The sequence below is a fragment of the Panicum virgatum genome, chromosome 7K (genome assembly GCF_016808335.1).
Source record: "Panicum virgatum strain AP13 chromosome 7K, P.virgatum_v5, whole genome shotgun sequence".
NCBI lineage: Eukaryota > Viridiplantae > Streptophyta > Magnoliopsida > Poales > Poaceae > Panicum > Panicum virgatum.
Window position 1 is genome coordinate 49,911,157 of NC_053142.1, and position 21,530 is coordinate 49,932,686.

Below are 21,530 nucleotides of genomic sequence, written 5' to 3' on the forward strand. Positions count from 1 at the left end.
CTTTTCGCGACGAATCTAATGACGGTAATTAATTGATGATTTGCTACAGTGATACTACAGTAACCATCCTCTAATCGCGCGGTCAGAGGCCTCATTAAATTCGTCTCGCGATTTACACGGGAGTTGTGGGGGTGGTTTTGTAATTAGACTTCATTTGATACTCTAAATTAGTGGTCAAAAGTACAGTATTTTCGTGAAAACCAACCAAACACGGCCTGTGATGCTTGCGTCCAATCGCAGTTTTACTGGAGTTCGCTTCCGTCCTTATCCCTTGCTACAGTAGAGTCAAGGCGACAAGGGCGACCAGGAGGCGAAGAGAGTTCCCGGCGGCGATTTCGCCGGCTCCTCTCCTCTCCGGCGGCCGGTCCGGCGCCGGAGAGGAAGAAGAACCGGGAAATCGACGCGCGGGTGTATGGGTGGGCAAAATACCCGAAACCCGAAGCCCGAACCCGAAAAACCCGAGACCGAACCCGAACTACCCGAACTCAAAAAACCCGAACCCTAATTCGGGTTCTAACCCACGGTACCCGAAATTATTACGGGTAGTTCGGGTATTGGGCCACGGTACCCGAACTACCCGAACTACCCGAAATACAACCCAGCCCATGTATGTTTATTCATTGATTGTGGCCCAGCCCACCAAACCGAACCCCTTAGCCCTAACCCAGCTGCCCAGCGCCCCAGCCCCCAACCACACGACACACCCCCTCCCCCCTCCCCAGCCGCCACCGCCTGCGCCGTCGCCGACCGCGCCACCGCACAGCCGCACAGGCGTCCGCCGCCCGCCCCCAGTCCGCCACCGCGCGACCTCCCGCCACCACTGCCAGAGCCCAGAGCCACTGCGCCTGCGCGCCGCTCGCGCAGATCCCCTGCACCTCCCCTCGACCACCGCCCCCAGGCCGGCGCAGCTCCTCGGCCCGGCGGCTGGATCCAGTGCCGGCCCCCCTCTCCTCTTCTCCGACCGGATCCATGGAGGCATCAGGCGCCTCCCGCTCCTTCCTCTCCCTCCCCGGCGAGCAGGCGAGCCGGCTCCGGATCTCGCCCTCGCCGCAGTGGCCGTCGGGGCGGCCGCCTCACCGGCTCCCTCTGCGCCAGGCCGGCGAGCGAGGAGCTGCGGCCTCCTCACCTGCGCCGGGCCGAGGAGCTGCGCCGGCCGGCGTGGGCGTGGGGTGGGGCAAGCCTCCCCTGCTCCAAGGGGCGCGGGGCGAGCGGATCCCGGCCGCTGTGGCGTGCAGAGGCCCCTGCGGCCTGGTCCCGCCCCGCCCCCGCCCCCGCCGGCCGCCCGCTGAAGCCTCCGCCCCGCCCGTCTCCCTCGGCGCCTCCACCCCCCACGGTGCGCCGCCCCTGCCCCGTCGGTGCCGTCGCCCCCGCCACGCCACGGATGCCCCCACGGCCCGTCGACGCCCCCGCAGCCCGCCCCCACCGCGCCGCCGACGCCCGGCCCCCGGCCCCGGCCCCGCCGCCGACGCCCCCGCGGCCCGCCCTCACCGCGCCGCCGACGCCCGCCCTTTGTCGGCCCTCTTGATATCTTGTAGTTCGGGGATTACCCGAACCCGAACCCGAATTTTCGGGTACCCGAAATGTCGGGTTTTTGTTATTTCGGGTAAATTTCGGGTATCGATTTTCAAAACCCGAAATTTCAAATACCCGAAAAGCCCGACCCGAAATTTTCGGGCTACCCGAATGCCCAGCCATACGCGGGTGTATATAGGGTAGTTTGGTCTATAGCTATGCCTAGGGTTTACTAGCCGGCGGGTACGGCGGCGGAGCTTCATGATCCGGGGAGGGTCGGTGCTTCGCCGGCCTTTCGCCGGCAAATAAGTGGAAGATCTTACTTTTGCTGGGAGTTGGGCGTCGGCGCTGTTGTCCAGGCTTGGATGGCGGAGGCGGCGCCGGATCTTCTACAGCTGGTGTTCCTCTCGCGGACTGCTACTGCTGGCAGTTCGGCGGGGTGGATTTTGATCCTCGGGAGGACCTCAGGTGAGGTTTCTTGCCTGGGCTCGTCTGTGAGGTGGGTTCTGGTCCTCTCTTTTGGGAAGGGGAAGGATCTGTTCCGGGTCGGTGTTGATGTCGCCGGCCGCGGATCTTGTCTGAGGAGGCCTCTCTGCAAGAGTTCTGGGTGTTCGTTCAGTGCTTCTTTGATCTGTGCGCGGGAGTTTCTGGGTTTGTTGGTTGGTGGTGGTGTGCGGACCAAATCGGAGGGACCGATTGCTGATGGCCTCTTCTCGAGTACCTCTCGCAGCTCACCAAGGTGTTGGGTTCGTCTCTCGGTTTGGTTTGGGAAGTTAGGCTGCTTGAAATTCCTGTGCGCAGAACGAAGTTCACGGGAACGGCTTCGGTTCTCTGTCCAGAGGTGGTTCTCCTTTGCCTTTGCCGGGCTGCTGCTGGCAGTCGCGGATCCTTTCTGGGTCACTGATTTCGTCGGTGGCGCCGGATTTTTCCTCTTCCAATACTGTGACGAAGACGGCCGATGCGCGCCAAGTGAAGGATGTCCTGCGGCTCAAATAGCCAGAGGTCTCGTCGAGTGTTGGTGGAGTTCTCTCAGCTGTGGTGCCTCTTCAACCGCCTCTATGGTCGCTCTGGGGATGGTGGTGAAGGAGGGGAGGCGGACCACGTCGCCGGTGGCGGGGTTCAGGAGCTCGATGTCGAACCCGGCGTCCAGGGTCACGAGCCAGTCGTCCTTGGCGCCGACCCACCACCTGTTCTGGAGCCCCTTGGCCTCGGCGTGGAAGGATTTGCCGGAGGACACGTCGTTCAGGGCGAAGGTGGCCGCCCTGTCGCCGTCCACGGCGGACGTGAGCAGCGTGGGGGCGCCCGACCGCAAGCGATGGGGAGTGCCCTCGCACGCGGCGGCCCAGGGCTTGCAGACGGACGGGAAGCGGAGGGCGCTGAAGGCGTCGAGGCGGTCCACGATGTGGCCGCACAGCTCCAGCAGGAGGTCGGCCCATGGGGCGCCGGCCGTGTCGATCGAGGTCGACTGCCGCATCGTCGAGAACTCGGAGATGTCCGCTGGCTGCCATCGCGATGAGGACGTGACTTGTCATCAGAATGTGGTGACCATGAACCCAAATCCTCTTCGGATTACTACTAGCAATAAAATTGGACACGTACACGTCCGGAGAGTCCCGTACAACTAACTGTACAGGTGAGATTCGTACTATATATTACTGTAACAGAACCGCCAAATTAAAACTCTAAATTAAGCAGAATGGCCGTCATTTGAACACATCGGTCACATTAGCTTAATGATTTAATTTGACGGTCCTTTCTCAACCCACGGCCCGATCGAAACAATACCGGTAGTCCCACACGAAGGTGGGCGCAGATGCTACAAGCATGACAAATACTTGAAAATATAATAAGGTGACAAACCGATATACAAGAGTTTTTACAAACCGAGTTCAAATACATACCCAAGTTACATAAACTGTATAATTTACAATTTTACAACAAAAGAGACCGAAGTTCGAACATAAAAGAGATTTACAACACCACGCTACAACTGTTCTGGTTCTGCGCAACTGGTCTAAACAAAACTGAGGGCTGCACACTCCGCCCTCCAGGGTGCAACCCGCCAACTCCCTAGTCTAAGGGTCTCGCTCTACCATCTCCCACCCCTCTGCATCCCGGCAGATGAATTTGATACAGCAGGGGCAGAAGTCGACGTTTGGGTGCCCTGAAATACATTTTTGGGTGGCAACAAACCCTGAGCAACTAATACTCCGCAAGAATTACCCGACCAGTGGGTATACTTAGCCCACATACCTAGACATGCAAGGCATTTGGCTGGTGGTTATTTTACAGAAAAAACTTCTAAAATAAATTTTTATTTTTCCACTTTTAGCTTCAAATTCTATATGCTTAATCATCAACTAGTATTTGCATCCCCTAAGCAATCATAGCAAACATTGAATATTAATTTAAGATAATCATTTCCAACCATCGCTTAAATTCCATAAAACATTGCTACGATGCGGTGCTACAATCAAGGTGCTCATATCCGAGAGCGACTGATGGCGAATCGATCCGTTTTAACCTTGCAAGGTGGACACGGCATGCATAGGCCCCGTCGGACCACGCGCACCAACCATTCCCCTCACCGCCTCGAACTACAGAACCACCCCACCTACTTATAGTCAGCCGAGCTCAACGAAAGACCACCAAAAGTAAATACATGCAACCCATTTCTCAGTGACTACTCGACTCACCCTAAGGGGTGGTGATGAAGTTCTGTACTTTTGAAGCAAGATAGTACTCGGCTTACCGGTTTCGACTACCTCCTACTCCCAGCATGCGGTTAGTACAATTCAAACTCGATCATAGGGCCAGACAACGGACGGTCCTTAACCGACACAGACAGGGCTAAACATTTCCTGCCCGGTCTCAAATTTCCTTTCCTTTTCTACATATTCCAATATTTCATATATCCGAAATATAGAGGCATCCTATATCTCGTGAGTGAACAGAAATCACTCGACTTCTACCGAGGTCTATTAGGCGTAGCTTTTCTATCATCTTATACATACTAGTGTAACTCAAGGGAACCTAAATATCACGCAATTAGAATTCCAAACAACTCCTAAAACTTAATGCACAATTAATAGATATAGATATATAAGGTTGCATAATTTAAATTAGTGGGTCATGCACCGGGGCTTGTCTTGAGACTGCTGCTTAGTACTAGGGTCAACTGGGCCTTGAGCCGACTCCTCACGAACCTCCTGCTGCGGGGCTTGCCCCTGTGGCTCTTGTGGCTCCGCAACCACCTCGTATACAACCTCCTTTGCTGCGGCTGTTACACGTATGCGTATGCATATGACATGAGAAATGCATGCATGATTTATCAAAATTACCAGTAACCAATAACCAAAATAACTTTTAACTATTTGCACTAATTACCCCTTAGAATCCCCTCTCAGCCACTGTCACACCGGTCAGACTTGTCCTCCTGACCGGTCAGACCGGTCCCATTTAACCCGACCAAACTACTAGTCAGACCGGTCCCTCCGACCGGTCAGACCGGTCCTACCCAGACAAAAAAACTAGAATTCTTGGCGCGGCGAAACTATCCCACCAAATCTAAATCCCTTCTAGGCACTAGTTCAGGGGTGCATATAGATGATCTTGACCCAAGGAATCCGACTAAAATCTCCTAGAACGATGGATTCACCCAACCCTAGATGAAATACCTTGGATGAGTCTTCTTCCCCGCGAAGAACTTTGAATCCACGTCACCCCGGGGAGGAGCACATGGAGAGGGTGATCCTCGACCCCAATTTGAAGCTCCCCGAGCCTTGAAATGGAGTTGGAAGTAGGAATTTGGGAAGGAGGGTTTGGGAGAGGAAAAACTCGGGAGGGAGAGAGAGCTGGCGTGGTGAGGATGAGTGATCTGGTGAGAGGGAGAGAGAGAGTGGTTTAAATAATGTGGGGTCCAAAATGGTTTAAACAGGTTCAACCGGTCAGACCGGTTACCCCGACCGGTCAGACCGGTCCGGCCCAAATTGACAGGAAAAGTTTTGGTTTAGTGATTTATCGTGTGCGTTTAAAACTAATAACTATGTTTAATTTAATTATAGGCGATTAACACACCTTTGTTACAACTACGCCAACGTGGAGTCTTGGATCTTGTTTGCACGGGGACGAAGCGTGCGTCTCCTTGGCTGATATGGTCCATATGGACGGGCGCGGAGCAGTCTGCTGGTCGCCACTGGCTTGCGTTTGCGTGCCTGCCGCGGGAGCATTCTGACAGATGGAGGGATGAGGTGGGGCCGTGGGGATGGATGGACGGCGAGCGCGGTTCGGATTGCTCGGACCAGATCACTACTGCAGAAGAGCAGCGCCTAGGTTGGGCCGTGGGCTCTTGTCCTGTGGCGCAATGGGCCAGATATTACAGTGTGGCACCGAAAAACTGCGGTTTTTTCTTTTTTATATTAAAAAAATAAAATTTCAAAAATATATGTCTGTTTTGAAATATTTCAAAAATATACCCTGGTCGCCCTCCCATAGGGCGACAGGCCCAATGTGTAATTTTTTTTCAAATTTGCAACGAAGTCCCTGGAGAAAAAAAAACAAGCCCTGTCGCCCGTTGGGGGGGCGACAGGGGCCTGTCGCCCGACCCACGGGCGACCGCCGCTGGGCCCGGCCCACAATCGCGGCAGGGGGCCTGTCGCCCCCCCCCCCGCGGGCGACCGGGGTCTCCCCCTTTATAAAAGCCCCAGCCCTCCCCTTCCCTCCTCATTTGAGCCCGAAAATTCCACCAAAAATCCAGAAAAAAAAGAGAGGAGTGAGGAGAAGGAAAGCGGCGAAGCCCTGCCGGATTCAGCACTTGTGATCTGCAGGTTAGTACATTTAGTTTAAATATTGTTATATTTAAGTACTACGTATTTAAATATGAGTAATTCAATTTAATTAGTGCTATAGTAGATCCATTTAAGTAGGAGTTCAATGATACTTTAGTTTGTAGTTACGTAGTAGTAAATTAGTTTAGAAAATTAGTTCTGCGCATTTTTATTATTACAATTGCAGTGCTATTAGAGACATGTTTATAAATTAATTATGATTTAGAATAGAATTTGGCATATGCAGTATAGAATTCGAGAGTCATCACGTAGTTATGAATAATTATACGTTGTAGTTGAATTCCATACTTAGTTTTTACGGATTATTGAATAAGGTAGTGAAGTAAAGAGTATAACTCGATAAGTATTATGTGATATACAGATATGTCGAGCAAAATGCAGTATCAAGTATTTTATGGTGAATACAATGTTATGTATGGGCCAAATGGAGTAGATCTTTCTGCCTTTAAGCGCACATCTAGCAGCATAGATAAACCTCTGGAAAGGAGTTTTGGTTCCATATGTAAGTGGCTGCAGCGTGGGTTCCATGTTGATCCGTTGACACATGTGATCACTGTCCAGTCTCTTGTTAATTGGGAGGTAGAAAGTGAATTATGAGAATTAATGATGATACACAGCACTGATGACTGGCAGAAGTACATGCAAGCAACTCTAGAGCGTGGGTGGCCTCTGGCCATTCTTGTTCAAATCCGGGAGAAGACACAAAATGAAATCCAACATTGTGCAGATCAAGGAACTCCGAGTATTCGAAGAGAGACCAATTATGTTGAGCAAGATGAGTCAGAAGAGACAGAGAACCAAAACATGGGACCACAGGGCCTTGCTGATGAGGGAGAGAGGATACATAGCATTGTGGACGAGATGGAGGCAGAAGACCAAACCGCAATAGAGATGGAAGAATATGAGGACTCATCTGATGACGAGCAGTACTCATTGCCAAAAGAGTGGAAAGAGCATGGTTTTAGCAGTCATATCGCAGAAGATGTACGAAATCAGGAGTGAGAGTACAGAGGGAATGAAGTAGTGCAAGGTGCAACATATCCAAACATTGAAGCCGTAAAAGATGCTGTGAGACTATGGGCAATCTCATTGAAACGAGAATTCAGAGTCGTGAAGTCTGGCAGTAAAGAATATGAGGTGAAGTGTGTGAATGCTGGATGTCCATGGCGAGTACATGCATTCAAGGGAAAATGGAAGTCAAACTGGAAATGTTCCATTGTCACAGAGCACACTTGTTTGCTGTCAGAAGTTATTCCCTCGCATCGCAATATATCATGCGACTTTGTTACAAAGCAAATGTATGGGTTTATTATGGACAACCTAAATTATGAGCCAAAAATGATTATTCGACACATTGAGCAGGCTTACCAGTACACCATCAGTTATTCGAAGGCATGGCGGGCTAAACAAAGGGTGTTCGAGATGCGGTTCGGCACATACGAGGCATCATATGATAACCTACCTCGTATGTTATCCCAGGTTGCTGCTAGAAATCCTGGAAGCTTTTATGACACATACCTTTTACCAGCCGTGACTAGGGGACAAAGAATTATGCAACGAGCCTTCTTTTGCATAGGTGCTTCTGTTAGAGCATTTCAGTTTTGTCTTCCGGTGATCTGCATTGATGGCACATTTTTGACTGGAAGGTATAAAGGTCAGATACTCACCGCAATCGGTGTAGATTGCAACAACCAAATTGTTCCGCTCGCATTTGCATTTGTTGAGAATGAGAACATAGACAGTTGGTATTGGATCCTTGAACGAGTGAAGAATCATGTTGCTGCTGCACGTCCAGATGTGTGCCTTATTAGTGATAGGCATGCAGGTATCCTGCAATCAATACTGAAATTGCAACGTGGAACTGCGACACGCCTCCATTATGGCCTGATGTCCAAAACAGGTGGTGCATTAGGCATATGGGTGCAAACTTCTATGAACACTTTAAGAACAAGGATCTTAAGAACCTGTTTAAGAGGTTGTGCACCCAAAATCAACAGAGAAAATTCAATGCATTATGGCAGATGCTTGATCAGTTGACTGCAGAGCTAGTGAAGGTAAGGCCATCAGGAGCAGGCACGAGTCAGGCTGCAGAGGCTAGGGATTCAATTGAGAAGCCATTTTCACACTGGATTCGAGGTGCACCTAAGGAGAAATGGTCATTCCTTTATGATACCAACGGAATACGGTATGATATTCAGATAACGAACCATGCAGAGTGTTTCAATATGGTTATGCGTTCTTGTCATGCCTTTCCACTTGTGGGAATTGTTGAGTTCATCATGTATGGGTGCATGAAGTATTTCAGAGAGCGTTACACGGCTGCAAGCATAAACATCAGCAACCCCCAAATTCAGTTTTGCAAAAGAGTGACACAATATATGCAAGAGAAGATTGAAAAGGCAAAACTGCACCGCGTCATATCCACAGGTACAATGGAGCATAGATTTGAGGTTCTATGTAAGGATAGAAGTGGTCGTGTTATCCGTAGAGATAGAGTGGTACATGAGAGTTTGATTACAGTTGATGGCAAAGCATTCTGCTTCTGCATGAAGCCAAAGTTATTGCATATGCCATGCTCCCATCTCATTGCGGCATGTGCAGAGTCTGCGTTACAGCCAGGATTATTTGTTTCACCGTACTTCAGCAAGGAAGCAGTTGTATCCACATGGGGACATGAGGTATATGTGATTGGAATTGTGGGGCCTTTCATTCAGGATAATGAGAATAAGATGTTTATTCCTGATCCAGCCACTAAAAAAGGCAAAGGCCGCCGTCAGGCACGTCGTATTCGGAATGGTATGGACGAGTCGGAAGCAAGCAAGGCACAAAAACATTGCAGCCAATGTGGATCATTGAGTCACAACTATAAGAAGTGTCCTCAGAATGCACTTCACGATGCTGCTGACGTCGGTCCTTCCGGAAATCCCAGAGATGGAGCACCTCCTACGTTCAGACGAGCATCGACGAGAATTGCTCGTGGAAGGCATTCGGTGTCATGATCCACAATTGTATTTCATTATTTGTAATATGTAGTAATGAAATATGGCAGGTATGTAATGAAGTATTATTGTATTTATGTGTCTAGTTTGTATGAAATATATATTTACCTATGTGTTCTCATATATTTTTGAATGCAGGTATGGAGATTGACTCCTTGCTAGACCCAGTGATCGACTCGAGTCACAGGTCTTACTTTGCAGCTGTTGAGCACCGAGCCCTAGAGGTGCTACGTCCTCGTCCACCCGGCGAGGCGATCTCTATACACCACGATTGGTGTGACCGGTATGTAATGAAATATTATTGTTTATGACTTATGTATTCGCCGGTATTCCTTTGTTTCGACATTTTTTGTTTATTTGCAGGTTACGTGAGGCCGGCCTACTGACTCTGAGCCGTCTTGTCGAGGTTGGGCCTATTCAGCTCGACCGATCCCTCCTGACGGCGCTCGTTGACAGATGGAGGCCGGAGACACACACGTTCCACCTCCCGTGTGGGGAGATGACTCCTACGCTGCAGGACGTGGCCTACCTCCTCGGCCTCCCTATCGTCGGGGAGGCTGTAGGTCCGCGTGTGGTGGCGGCCTCATGGAAGGATGAGCTGGAGGCCCGTTTTGCCCTGGTTGACCGCGTGGATGAAGCAGGTCCGATCAACCCGCACCCGCGAGCAGCAGGTCCTTCGAAGACCTGGTTCCTACAGTTTACAGTACGTATTCATTCCAAATATAAATTTAATTGTTACAATTCACATATTCCATTGATAGTTGAAACTATTTATCTTAATTGTTTATGCAGCCTGCCCTTTTGGCTGCGGATGCCGACGAGTACAGTGTGACCAGATCGCTGGAGGTGTACCTACTTTGGTTGTTTGGTTACATCATATTCAACAACACTCATGGCAACTCGGTCGATAGGATTCTCCTTCCGTATGCACGGGAGATTGCGGATGGGGACGAGGACGTACCGCCCTACAGCTGGGGTGAGGCGGTACTTGCAGCCACTTACCGTGGACTCTGTGACGGCTGCATGAAGACACATGGGAACGCTATCCTGTCAGGGTGCCCACTACTGCTACAGCTTTGGTCGTACGAGAGGCTAGCCGTTGGTCGGCCCTTTGTCAGCCACGAGCCTTACCACGGAGGCATGTACGGCGACGAGGAGGACGAGAGGCCCACTATGGGAACTATCTGGATCTGGCGTCAGGTACGTTCGTATCAAATCTAATTTTGTTATTCATTGTTACATGATATATTAGCGCGATTTTAATTTTACTTATTCGGAATGCAGAGGTCCTGGGCACATGCGCGGGTTAGATGCGCATATCCTGAGTTTGTTTCGGAGCTCGACATGCTGACGCCCGAGGACGTTATCTGGGAGCCTTACAGCCCAGAGGCTGTGGCTAGACGTGCACCAGCAGGCTTGTCTTCGCACTACTCCGCGAATGCGAGCCTGTGGCTTACTTCCGCCGTCCTGGTTTATGACATCGCGGTTGAGGCATATTGCCCCTGGAGAGTCAGGAGACAGTTTGGGTAGCGCCAGGAGTTTCCGGTGCCCACCGCGTTGGAGCGTGTCAGTCGCCAGGACCACAGGTAATTATGAATTAACTTGGCTCATACATTCGTGTCGAATCTAACGATTCTTCGTAATCCACTTTGTAGGTTGTCAAGGAGTGGCTTGCCGTGCTCTGATGATTGGCTCACCAAGATCCAGCCGTGGGTGGACCAATGGGAACAGGCAGACGAGCTCTTGGTCCAACCAACAGGACCACACACAGACAGTTCCTTCAGGGCTTACCTCACCTGGTACTTACCCCGGACTCGGGCTCGTCTGGTTTTTGTTGACACTCACCCGCAGCCACACCAGGCGAGGCCTCAGGATGGCTATGGCCGGCACCACGTGGAGGCACTAGCTGGCGCGATGAGTCTCTTGATCATATTTGCATATATATATAATCATATTCATAAGATAATTCATGTGTTTGTAACTTTACTGAATTGATGCAGTTTCGCCTTTGCAACATGATGGAGACGGACTGCTCGACTTACCTGACGAGGGTACGTGCCGGATCCCCAATGACCCAATTTGAGCAGATAGAGGCATGGTCGAGGCAGCGTGATCAGTTGCGTTAGGTAACGCACAACTTCGGAAGCCGTGTGCAGTACGAAGACAGCCACGGGTCGTCTCAGGCGTCGTCGTCGTTCCCGTGTCCGTCGACCATACACGGGCCGACGTCGCAGTTCTTCCCAAGTGCAGGTAACGTACATATCTCTTTAAAATTACATCAAGTGTTCCTACATATTTACTAATATCACATACAGGATACGATCCAGCTACTGCGTTCGGCCATACTGGAATGTTTAGAGGGACAGCACCAGTTGGCGGACCGTATCCAGGGATGGTACCGGGGCCACAGATACCGGCGTACACAGGTTAATTTATGTTTCGTATTTCGGTTTCTACATGTCATTACGAAATATACGAGCGTACGCTAACATCCATATTTTTTGCGTAGGATTCTACCCCGATGCGGGCGCCGGACCTTCTTCTTTCTCCTTTCGACCAGATAACGAGACATTCACCTTAGACGACTTCGACAGCTTGAGTCCAGAAGAGCCTGCCGCGCAAGGTGACCCCGATGTCTTGGGGTATTCACAGCTAGGAGGAGCACCACTTGGGATCTCTCAGCAGCAGACACCGCAGCCCCTTGCGCGTCCTGAGCGACAGGTGAGGTCTCCGGATGTTCTCACCTACTCCGAGGGACATGTCCGTGCCCAGCAGAGGGCTAAGAGGGTCCGACGCCCTAGGGGTGGTTAGATGTATATGATGTTTATTTGTAATGAGATAGCTGTGGACCGCTTATTTGTATCCGATGTTTATGATTGTGGTAGGTTACTTGTCATTTGTTTTTATAGATATTATTTATGTGAACTTATTATGTTTGTGGGTTCCATAATGCTCGTGAAATAAGGGAAGTTCTTGCGATTTTTTCCGTGATTTAATGAAGGACAAGTTACGTGCGGTAGGAGTTAGCGGCCGAGATCTTGCCGACGATGATGACGAATACACGCTCGAATAGCTCAAAATAGGTCCCTGCAAAAATAAAAGTCCGAGAAAAAAAGGGGGGGCCTGTCGCCCCCCTTTTTTTTCTCCAGGGACTTCGTTGCAAATTTGAAAAAAAAATTAAACATTGGGCCTGTCGCCCTATGGGAGGGCGACCGGGGTATATTTTTGAAATATTTGAAAACGGACATATATTTTTGAAATTTTAATTTTTAAAAAATATAAAAATGAAAAAAATCCCGAAAAACTCGCGTTCTGTCATGCTCAAAAATGGGCGCGCTGTGCGCAATGCAACCAACAACCATAGGCCCATAGTTAACAATCAGATGGTTTAACTGAATAGACGCATGTGTGACACGCACGTGATTTAAAAATATAGTGAATTTTATATTAATGAAATTAATATTCAAATTGAATTCTAAAATTATGTACTATAATAGATGCTACTGCTATCTCGTAGCTTTGGTTGTTACGAACTTATTGGCCAAGCACCCAGGAGTCGTTGCCCATGCGGGTGGTGGCGTGGGCAGGCATATAGGATCTCGGCGTGGTCGCGGGCAAAGGAGGCGGCCACAGGTAGCCCGATGGCACCATTGGCCGATGCAGGTGGGGACGCGTGCTGCGGGAGTAGGATGGAGAGGGAGGGGGGACGGTGCGGCGGTGGAGGTCATGCGGAGGAAAAACCTTGCAGAACAAAAAGGAAGAAGACCGAAATGGCAGCGGCAGGTGGGGTGCGCGAGCGTCTGCTTTGGTAGAGGTTTGGTAGAGGGGTATGCACAGGCTAAAGATAGCAACATACAAAATTTGCGGATATAGGCTTCATACATATGTCTTTGTGAGCAATAATTTATATCCTCATATGCGCCCGTGATCTGTCTCAAGGACAAATCCATATCCGTACCCATTATCCGCGGGTACTACATGTCTTCGGGCACAACCGTGTACCTACAAACTTTAGGAAATCAAGCATACAAGCACATTTTAACAGCAAGCAAATAATAAAAAAGATGAGCCATATGGAAATCTCGACCGCGACGAAACATTATCACTTCGTATTTTATCAGGCATATCACTGCAGATCTAGCATGGCATTCTCACTTCACATTTTATCATATATATCACTAAAGATTTAGCATTCTAGCTCATGTTGTAATAGATACACAAGAGCTAGCCCATAAAAAATCCTTCGTATGCTACTTATTTATTGGTGCATTGGAGGAGCATATCAGCGCATTGAAAGAGCAAATCAGTGCAGAGCAGAGTAGATCGGGCTGGAAGTGCAGAGAAGAATCCGAAAATCAGGCTCCCAGCGGTCGGTGTAGCTTGAGTGCGGGCATCACGCACTGGCCGCACGGAGTGCCAGGCGGCCGGGAGCTCGAGGCAGCACACCGGCCGCACCGAGCGCCGGACGACCAGGAGCCCAAGGCATGGATGCAGCGCACCGGCCGCACGGGGTGCCGGGTGGCTGGGGGCGCCGGCAGCCTGGTCTCCGGGAGATCGGGGCGGCCGAGGCCCGAGGGCACCGGGCGGCCGGGGGAGCGGGAGTGGCGCCTAGGCTGCCGGGAGATTTAGAGGGAGGAGGAGGGCGGCCGGCCAGCCGGCGCACAGGGAGAAGCGGAGGAGCCGGGAAGGTGGGAGCGGCGCTCATGGAGGACCCGAGACCCGAGAGAGGAGGGTGTGTTCACTGCTCAGAGAGGAATCGGCAGTCGCAGTTGGGCAACGAATCATCCGGTCGGTCGCCGGCCAGCGGCTGTAGGGGGAGGGGGCGTGCGCCGAGCGCCAGGAGGGGGAGGAGGCCGTGGCGCCATATGGGCCATGGCGCGGCGGCCTGTCAATTCGGCGACAGCCTGTCGATTCGGTAATCGTGGGTTTACATGGCGGGTACGGAGTATGTTCGGAGGGGTGAGAAAAATTATAATTTTTTGGACAGAAACATCTTCTAACATACGATTTTTATGGGTCTCCACCCTTCTCACCTCCTTGGCTCCTTGCAGACGGGTCTAGCATGAGGAGTATGACGGGTCTAGCATGAGGAGTATGACGGGTCTAATCTAAGTGAAAAATTTTCAATTGTGTTCGATCTTTATAATATATAAATTTGAGTGTTTGACTGGCGTTAACGTGCAGATCGAGTATGCTTGCTTTCTTGTCAAATTGTTTTTTCTTTTTTTTGAGATGATTTCTTATCAGATTGTTTGTTTAATGCAAAATAACCACTTTGGTCATTCAACTTTACTCCAATGGTCAAGTTAGTCCTTCAACATTCAAAAAGACTAATTTGGTCTCTCAATTATTATTTTTAGGTCAAATTTGTCACTATACTCATGTAATGCTCCCTAATACCCTAATACCATGAGACTAATGCTAAAAAAAAGTCATCTTTACCCTTGGCTATTTTCTCTCCTTTAGAATTTGCATATTTAGCAGTGCTGCAACAAGTTAATCAAATATGTGCAAAATATTCTTATATGATCTAGACTAATACGAAATAGCATTTCAACAAATACGAGAGACATCAAACCAGCGGACAGAATAATAGATCTATCATGACCTATTATTGATTAATTACAATTGTACAATAATAAAAGTTGAGTATGAGAAGGAGCTAAGGGTAAAAATGACTTTTCATATCTATCTCATGGTATTATGGAGCACCACATCAGTATGGGGGACAAATTTAACCTAAAACCAAAAGTTGAGGGACCAAATTGGTCTTTTTGAAAGTTGAGGAACCAACTTGACCCTTGGAGCAACGTTAAAGGGCCAAAGTGGCTATTTTACCTTTGTTTAATAAGATGTGCGCATGCGGATATGCATACTCATCATATCACCCAAGATGCTACATACTCCCTCCACTAGTAAAAGAAGTTATTTTGGACAGCGACACGGTCTCCAAAACACAACTTTGACTTCTTGTTTCTATTAAAAATATTTGCCAAAATAACATATGTATTATTTTATGAAAGTATTTTTCAAGAAAAATCTATTCATATAATTTTCACGTTTTTTAGTTCAACAACTTGAGAGTTATTCATGATTTATATTTCCAAGGTTTGACTCAAACTTTGTCGTAAACAACTTCTTTTACCAGTATAGAGGGAGTATTCTTTATAAATAAAGGGAACATATCAGATGTAATTGGGGCGAGATGATTGTGCGATTGGGTCAGTAGTGTAACATGCAATCAGAAAAAAACATGCCGGTGGTTGGGACATGGCCACATGCATATAGCATGCAAATTGCCTCGTCCTTACAAGCAAGGGCGACGGTTGGTCTTGCATGGTGCCCATGCACCAGGAGAAAAGATGAAAATACCTTTAACTAGACTAATTTTCACCATATATTCCTACTACAATTTGTAAGTTACTTGAGGTGTGCTCTATCTCCTATGTTTTAGGTTGTTGTTCCCTAATCTCAAATAATGATCTAGGTTGTTTGAAAGATGCTCGCGTGGGAATATGCGTGTCCATACCATGAGCGATGCTTCCTAATTAAATCTGTTCTAAACTCTAAAGAGTTCCAAGTCAATGCCTGTTCTGTCATGCGATGAAAGTGACCCCGTAAATTAATCCTGCAATTGGATTAGCCATCGTCCACCAATAAGAATGAAACCACACCGGTGGTTGGGAGCCGTCGGGCACGGCCGACTGGCTGAGGGCTCTCTCTCATCACCTCTCATCGCCTCTGTGAGAGGAAGTTTTCAGGAAATGATTGATGAAGGACTAGATGCTTATCTCTGTCATGCATATCGATTAACAAACTGATGCTCAACTGGTTCAACTCTTTCCTCGAAGGTCAGTGGTCACATGCATATGTGTCGTGCCACTGCAAGAAATCTAATTAATTTGCCCTCAAGGTTCAAGTTCTTCGTACTAAAAAAGCATCGTGGATCAGGAGGAGGCATATAGACACGGATCACATCAGCATCAGCTAGCCGGTGTATAAATAGGGCAGTAGTTGAGGTGACAACGGGAGAGTCCCTTAGCAACACACAAGAGAAAAGAGAGGGCGAGCAAGCAAAGGCCCAAGCCTAGGACGATGGGCGTGCTCCTGCTTCTTCACGTCCTCCTCGTCGCGGTGGCAGCGAGGGCTCCTGCCGCTCAGGCATGGGGCAAGGAGGGCCACTACATGGTGTGCAAGATCGCCGAGGTTACTGGACGATCGAGCTGGCCCAAGTCAAGCGCTTGGTTTTCTACTTTGCTTCGTCATCGATCAGCTTCGTTCAGCTGGAAGCTGGGTTTGTATTTGTAACCTGACCCGCCTGTTCTGCAGAGCTTTATGACGGAACAGGCCAAGACGGCGGTGAATGGCCTGCTGCCGGGGTGGGCCGGCGGCGACCTCGCCGAGACGTGCTCGTGGGCGGACAGGCAGCGTTTCCGGTACCGGTGGTCCAGCCCCCTCCACTTCGCCGACAATCCGGGTGACTGCAAGTTCGACTACGCCAGTAAGCTCCTCCCGGACTCCGATCAACATTGTTTCATGCAATCTTGCTGTTTCAGAATTCAGAGTGTCCGATCACATCAGATCGTGTCTTTGGTTTTACCATGTCACGAGACGAGCCGCGACCCAACTTCGCTTAAGGAAAAACGTTAACGCGAATAGCTAGAGGTCGATCGCTTTGGAAATTGGACGGCACGTCGCTGTCATGCCTCATGCGTACGTTCACTCGATGCAGAAGCAATCGGCGTCTGCCAAGTGGCTGGGCCAATGGAGTTCAGGGTTCAGACGAAAATGGCGTTGGGGGGGAGAAGTTCCCACGTCTGAAGGATCACAAGGGAATATATCTAGTATGATTCTGCCTGCTAAATTTGTTAGCGACCTGCCTGACAATCTTGAGAGGATGCGTCTGAGCATAGGTCTCTCCTTTCTTAGTTGCTTGTTTGGTTGGGTAAGTAAGTTAGGCTTGTGCCATCGTCATCTCCACATATGGCAGGCATAACCAAGTCCCTGCTTGCTCCTGCTAGATGTTTGCATGATATTGATAGGAGTAATGATATACTGTGCAAGTTGCAATGAAGGCATGCAGGCCTCGTGTTGTAGTAGTTTTCAAACTTTTTTTTGGGTCTCTAAGTAGTAAGTACAGAAAACAAGAACAAACCATAGGTTTAATAGGTAGCTGAAGATGTCAGTAGAACTGTACGTCTGTACCTGAACTTCAGAGTTTATCCTATGGTTGGTACTTTTGAGCAGGGGACTGCCACAACACGAAAGGAGAGAAGGACATGTGCGTGGTTGGAGCAATCAACAACTACACCGCTGCGCTGAAGGACTCATCAAGTCCATGTAAGCATTGATCATATGTTAACTGCCTTAGCTACCACCATAGTACTCCTAGCATGCATCTCGCGTGAGTTGACCACGAGGACACACTGCACCTAACATCCTTTGCCTGAACCACGCCATCAGATGATCGGACCGAGAGCTTGATGTTCCTTGCACACTTCGTCGGCGACGTCCACCAGCCGCTCCACTGCGGCCGCGCCGACGATCTCGGCGGCAACACCATCATCGTTCACTGGTACAGAAGGAAGAGCAACCTTCACCATGTACGCTACCTTCTTGACGAACAGAGTAAATGAATAACATCAACCCACTGCTTTCAGTTTACATGTTCTGAAATCTAGCAACTCGTATTGTTTCAGGTGTGGGATGTGAACGTGATTCAGACAGCCATGAAGGATTTCTACGGCAACGATCTAAGCACCATGATACAGGCCATCCAGCGGAACATCTCTGTAAGTATAAGTACATCCATCACTTGATCTTTTGCCTTGTTAGCACTGGTGGGAAGTAGTGTTTGATTGGGTGATCTGTTGGTTCAGGGAGAGTGGGCTAACGAAGAGAAACGGTGGGAGACGTGCCGTAGCCGGACAAAGACTTGTGCTGACAAGTAAGCTCGTGATACTGCCTCAGAATTAAACTCAAAAGTCTTCACTCTTCAGAGACTAACTGATGCAAACAAAATAACGCAGGTACGCTGAAGAGAGCGCAAAGCTGGCCTGCAAGGCGTACGAGGGTGTTGAACAGGGCTCCACCTTAAAAGGTAGGTTCTCATTACTACATGAAGTTAAGTTTGTGAGGCTAATGATCTGCTTATAACTCTATTCGGAAGAGAAGAGATGTTGATAACTGAATATGTGATCCTCTTGAAACTGAACTGCAGATGACTATTTCTTCGCTGCGCTGCCGGTGGTTCAGAAGAGGATTGCCCAAGGAGGTGTGAGGCTTGCTGCAATACTCAACAACATATTCGGTGGGAACAGCAAGGTACAGAGCATCTGATCAAGTAGAAATTAAACAAGAGGAATTGGTCTGCATTCTGAATTAGAATGATTCGTCTTGTCTGACAACGTAACTTTAGTGATCAGATCACGACCATGACTGTATGTATTTTCTATTCGTCAGAGTAGCTCATGATTGGTTACAGAATTGATGAAGCACTCGTACGTAATGCGCAAGTGTGCAGTAGATGGTGTATTCACCTGTGTATCCCTGTATCTGTGTGTCTTTCAGCTTGATGTAAGAAGAAATGTAAAACGAAATCAATAGAAGAATTTGTGGATGCATACTTGCATAGATCGATCGTCTGAGAAGTGTGAACTGTTGGCGTCTTCTAGACATGGAAGATATCAGGGCTAAACTGGTGAGCTGCCAATCCGGGTTAGAAGTGCTTGATAAGATCTGGGAGCTACAGGTGAATATGCAATTGAAAGTGTTTGTTTTCCTATGGAGATGGTGGTCGGCAAGAAACAAGGCTAATGCTGGAGAGAAGATGCCAACAACAACTGATGTTTGTGGTTCTGTTATGTTCTTCCTCATTCAATTTGAAAAGCTATATGAGACTAAAAAGAAAGTAATAGCTGCAACTGAAGTTTCATGGAAACCTCCCACTGAGAACACTTATAAAATCAATTCGGACGGTTCTTTTGATTCAGATAAGAGAACGGGAGGATGGGGTTTTGTGGTGAGAAATGTGAATGGAGAGGTGTTAGCAGCTGGGGCTGGAAATATTCGGTATGCTTCATCGGCATTACATGCTGAGGCCATTGCTACTTATAAGAGCATTGTTCATGCGGCTCAGCTAGGTATGTCACGAATTATTTTGGAGATGGATGCCTCGGTCCTAGCTACGTCCCTCAAGTCAACATATGTTGATCGGAGGAGCATTGGGGCTTTGGTGGTTCAAATTAGAGACATGATGCAATCGGAGTTCTCTTGTTGTTGTGACAAACCCGCCGAGTTAAAACGCTTAATTAAGCATAACCGCCATCATTTGAACACATCAGGCACATTAGCTTAATTAAGTGTAACTTGACAGGCTGTTTCCAACCCACAGGCCGATCGAAACACACCATAAGTCTCGCACGAAGGCGAGCACAGAAGGTACCAGCATGATAAAAACTTACAAAAATAGTAAATAATATCAAGGCTTTTACAAAACCGCTTTAAATTTAAAATTTACAAAAGAAAATGTCGGTACCCCTGGACTAGGGCACCCCCTCTTGCTGTGTCAAGGCGAGAGCCTCGTAGTTATCCTTGACTACGCGCTGACGGCCTGAGTAGCCGGACCCCCGCGATCCGAAGCCCTTCTCACCCGGTCAGCAGCCCCAGACCCATTCCTTGCTAGGGAAGGGTCCGGTGACGCCGCGTGTCCCGGAGAAGGGAGCGCTCAGCCAAAACAGCCGGGGGCCCCGGACCTCCCACGGGGTCCCGGACCCCCATATACTATTCGGACCCCTCAGCGGGGAGGGAACAGACACCCCACCTGGGGCAGGTCCGGAGCCGCCACGTGTCCGCAGGCGCAGGCACGCGCGCGGCCGCGAAGCTTCCTCGGGAAGACTCGCCCACCTATCACATTTAATACGGGAGACGTAAGTGCGCTCTGCCACAGCAGAGCCCGAGGCGACTTTTGCCAGGCTGCACTGTTGATCGCGCGTTACCAAGGCACACAATGCAGCCGCTGGCGCCGCCCACGCCACGCATGTCAGTCTGCTACGCCAGTTGGACACGGCGGCTCGCCTTCGCCCATCATGACGCTTACACGGTAGACCCAACAGTCTACGCCACAACCTACACTACCTCAACGGGCGCCTCGCCGACGGGACAGGTGAATCCACTCCTTGGTCAGAGAGTCCACAGGGCGATGAAGCGTATCCGGAGAGAGATTCTCAACCACTGTAGCACCATTAATGCCTTCTGCGCAGTATACTATACATCCGCGTTGGACCCACCTGTCGGGGTCTCAACGCCTGTGTACGCGTCCCCTTGGGCTATAAAAGGGAGACACATGTTAGAGAAAGGGGAGGGGGAAGGAGTCCCGGCAGAGGCCAGTACCCAGTCTGGGCAGAGGATAGATTCATATGCAAGAGCAATACAACTCTCAATGGATGTAGGGTATTACGCTCCGGCGGCCCGAACCACTCTAAATCCTCGAATGTTCTTGTGTTCTTGCTCCCTAGGTAGACCGGCCGAATCGCTTAGCGCTTCCCCGAGTACTTACCCTCTGGGATTAGGCGGGTGCACTACGCCACCCGGCTGTGGGTCTCCACAAACCACGACATTTGGCACCGTCCGTGGGGAGCGCGCAGGTGTAGGCCAGATCTCCGCTCACCTCTAGGCTTCTGAGGTTGAGCTCATCCTCTGCAATGACGACGAGAAGATAAAGAAAGGCATGGCATCACCTACGCCGCATGCCCCGGCACTGAGGCGGCAGTGCCCTCGGTGCGGCATCGCACGGCAGCGGCGCCTGCTGTGCGTCGCCACTACGACACCTCAGAGCCGGCGCGGTGGCGCGCAGCGGCGACGCCTGCTGTGCGTCACCCTACGACACCCCAGCGTCGGCTCAATGTTTTCTCTCAAGCAACCACCGGGGTTCCCCTGCGGCGGCACGACGGCGGCTCAAGGTTTCCTCTCAAGATGGAGCCTGGAGCCGACGGCTGTGACTCGGGAAAGATGACGGTCGCCTTCTCCCTCGCCTGGCTCAAGCCTCTCTTGGTACTGCTGCAGACAGGCCTCGACCTCTGCCACGAGGTGTGGGGGCCTTGTGTCAGCACCGGGGGGAAGCCAGCGAACGACCGCCCTTCTCCACACTCCGTGCTCGTCCAAACGAGCACCC

At 49.9% G+C, this 21,530-nt stretch overlaps 2 protein-coding genes across 5 annotated transcripts; both read left to right on the top strand.

Moving 5' to 3' along the window:
- The first annotated feature begins 223 nt into the window (after positions 1-223).
- LOC120642007 lies at positions 224-3,196 on the top strand. The gene is made up of 2 exons (XM_039918375.1): positions 224-408; positions 1,702-3,196. Exon 2 carries the CDS (start codon positions 1,878-1,880, stop codon positions 3,135-3,137), a length of 1,260 nt encoding a protein of 419 aa, XP_039774309.1. The 5' UTR covers positions 224-408; positions 1,702-1,877; the 3' UTR covers positions 3,138-3,196.
- Positions 3,197-16,377: 13,181 nt separating this feature from the next.
- LOC120642010 (endonuclease 2-like) lies at positions 16,378-19,631 on the top strand. 4 transcript variants are annotated; one of them, XM_039918379.1, is made up of 10 exons: positions 16,400-16,564; positions 16,688-16,859; positions 17,091-17,202; positions 17,606-17,698; positions 17,822-17,961; positions 18,058-18,150; positions 18,238-18,305; positions 18,388-18,458; positions 18,579-18,682; positions 18,929-19,631. In XM_039918379.1, exons 2-10 carry the CDS (start codon positions 16,722-16,724, stop codon positions 18,962-18,964), a joined length of 855 nt encoding a protein of 284 aa, XP_039774313.1. In that variant the 5' UTR covers positions 16,400-16,564; positions 16,688-16,721; the 3' UTR covers positions 18,965-19,631. The 4 variants fall into 4 exon arrangements, with proteins under 4 accessions (XP_039774312.1, XP_039774311.1, XP_039774313.1 ...); XM_039918380.1 differs by having other exon boundaries at positions 16,499-16,602; XM_039918378.1 differs by lacking the exon at positions 17,091-17,202 and having other exon boundaries at positions 16,378-16,602.
- Positions 19,632-21,530: the final 1,899 nt, after the last annotated feature.

Excerpts from the sequence above, each read along its gene's own strand:
- LOC120642007 (XM_039918375.1), top strand. The coding sequence starts at position 1,878 with ATGGCGGAGGCGGCGCCGGATCTTCTACAGCTGGTGTTCCTCTCGCGG.
- LOC120642010 (XM_039918377.1), top strand. The coding sequence starts at position 16,454 with ATGGGCGTGCTCCTGCTTCTTCACGTCCTCCTCGTCGCGGTGGCAGCG. Across the intron at positions 18,151-18,237 it reads CCATCCAGCGGAACATCTCT|GGAGAGTGGGCTAACGAAGA; the intron begins GTAAGTATAAGT and ends CTGTTGGTTCAG. Across the intron at positions 18,459-18,578 it reads ACAGGGCTCCACCTTAAAAG|ATGACTATTTCTTCGCTGCG; the intron begins GTAGGTTCTCAT and ends ACTGAACTGCAG.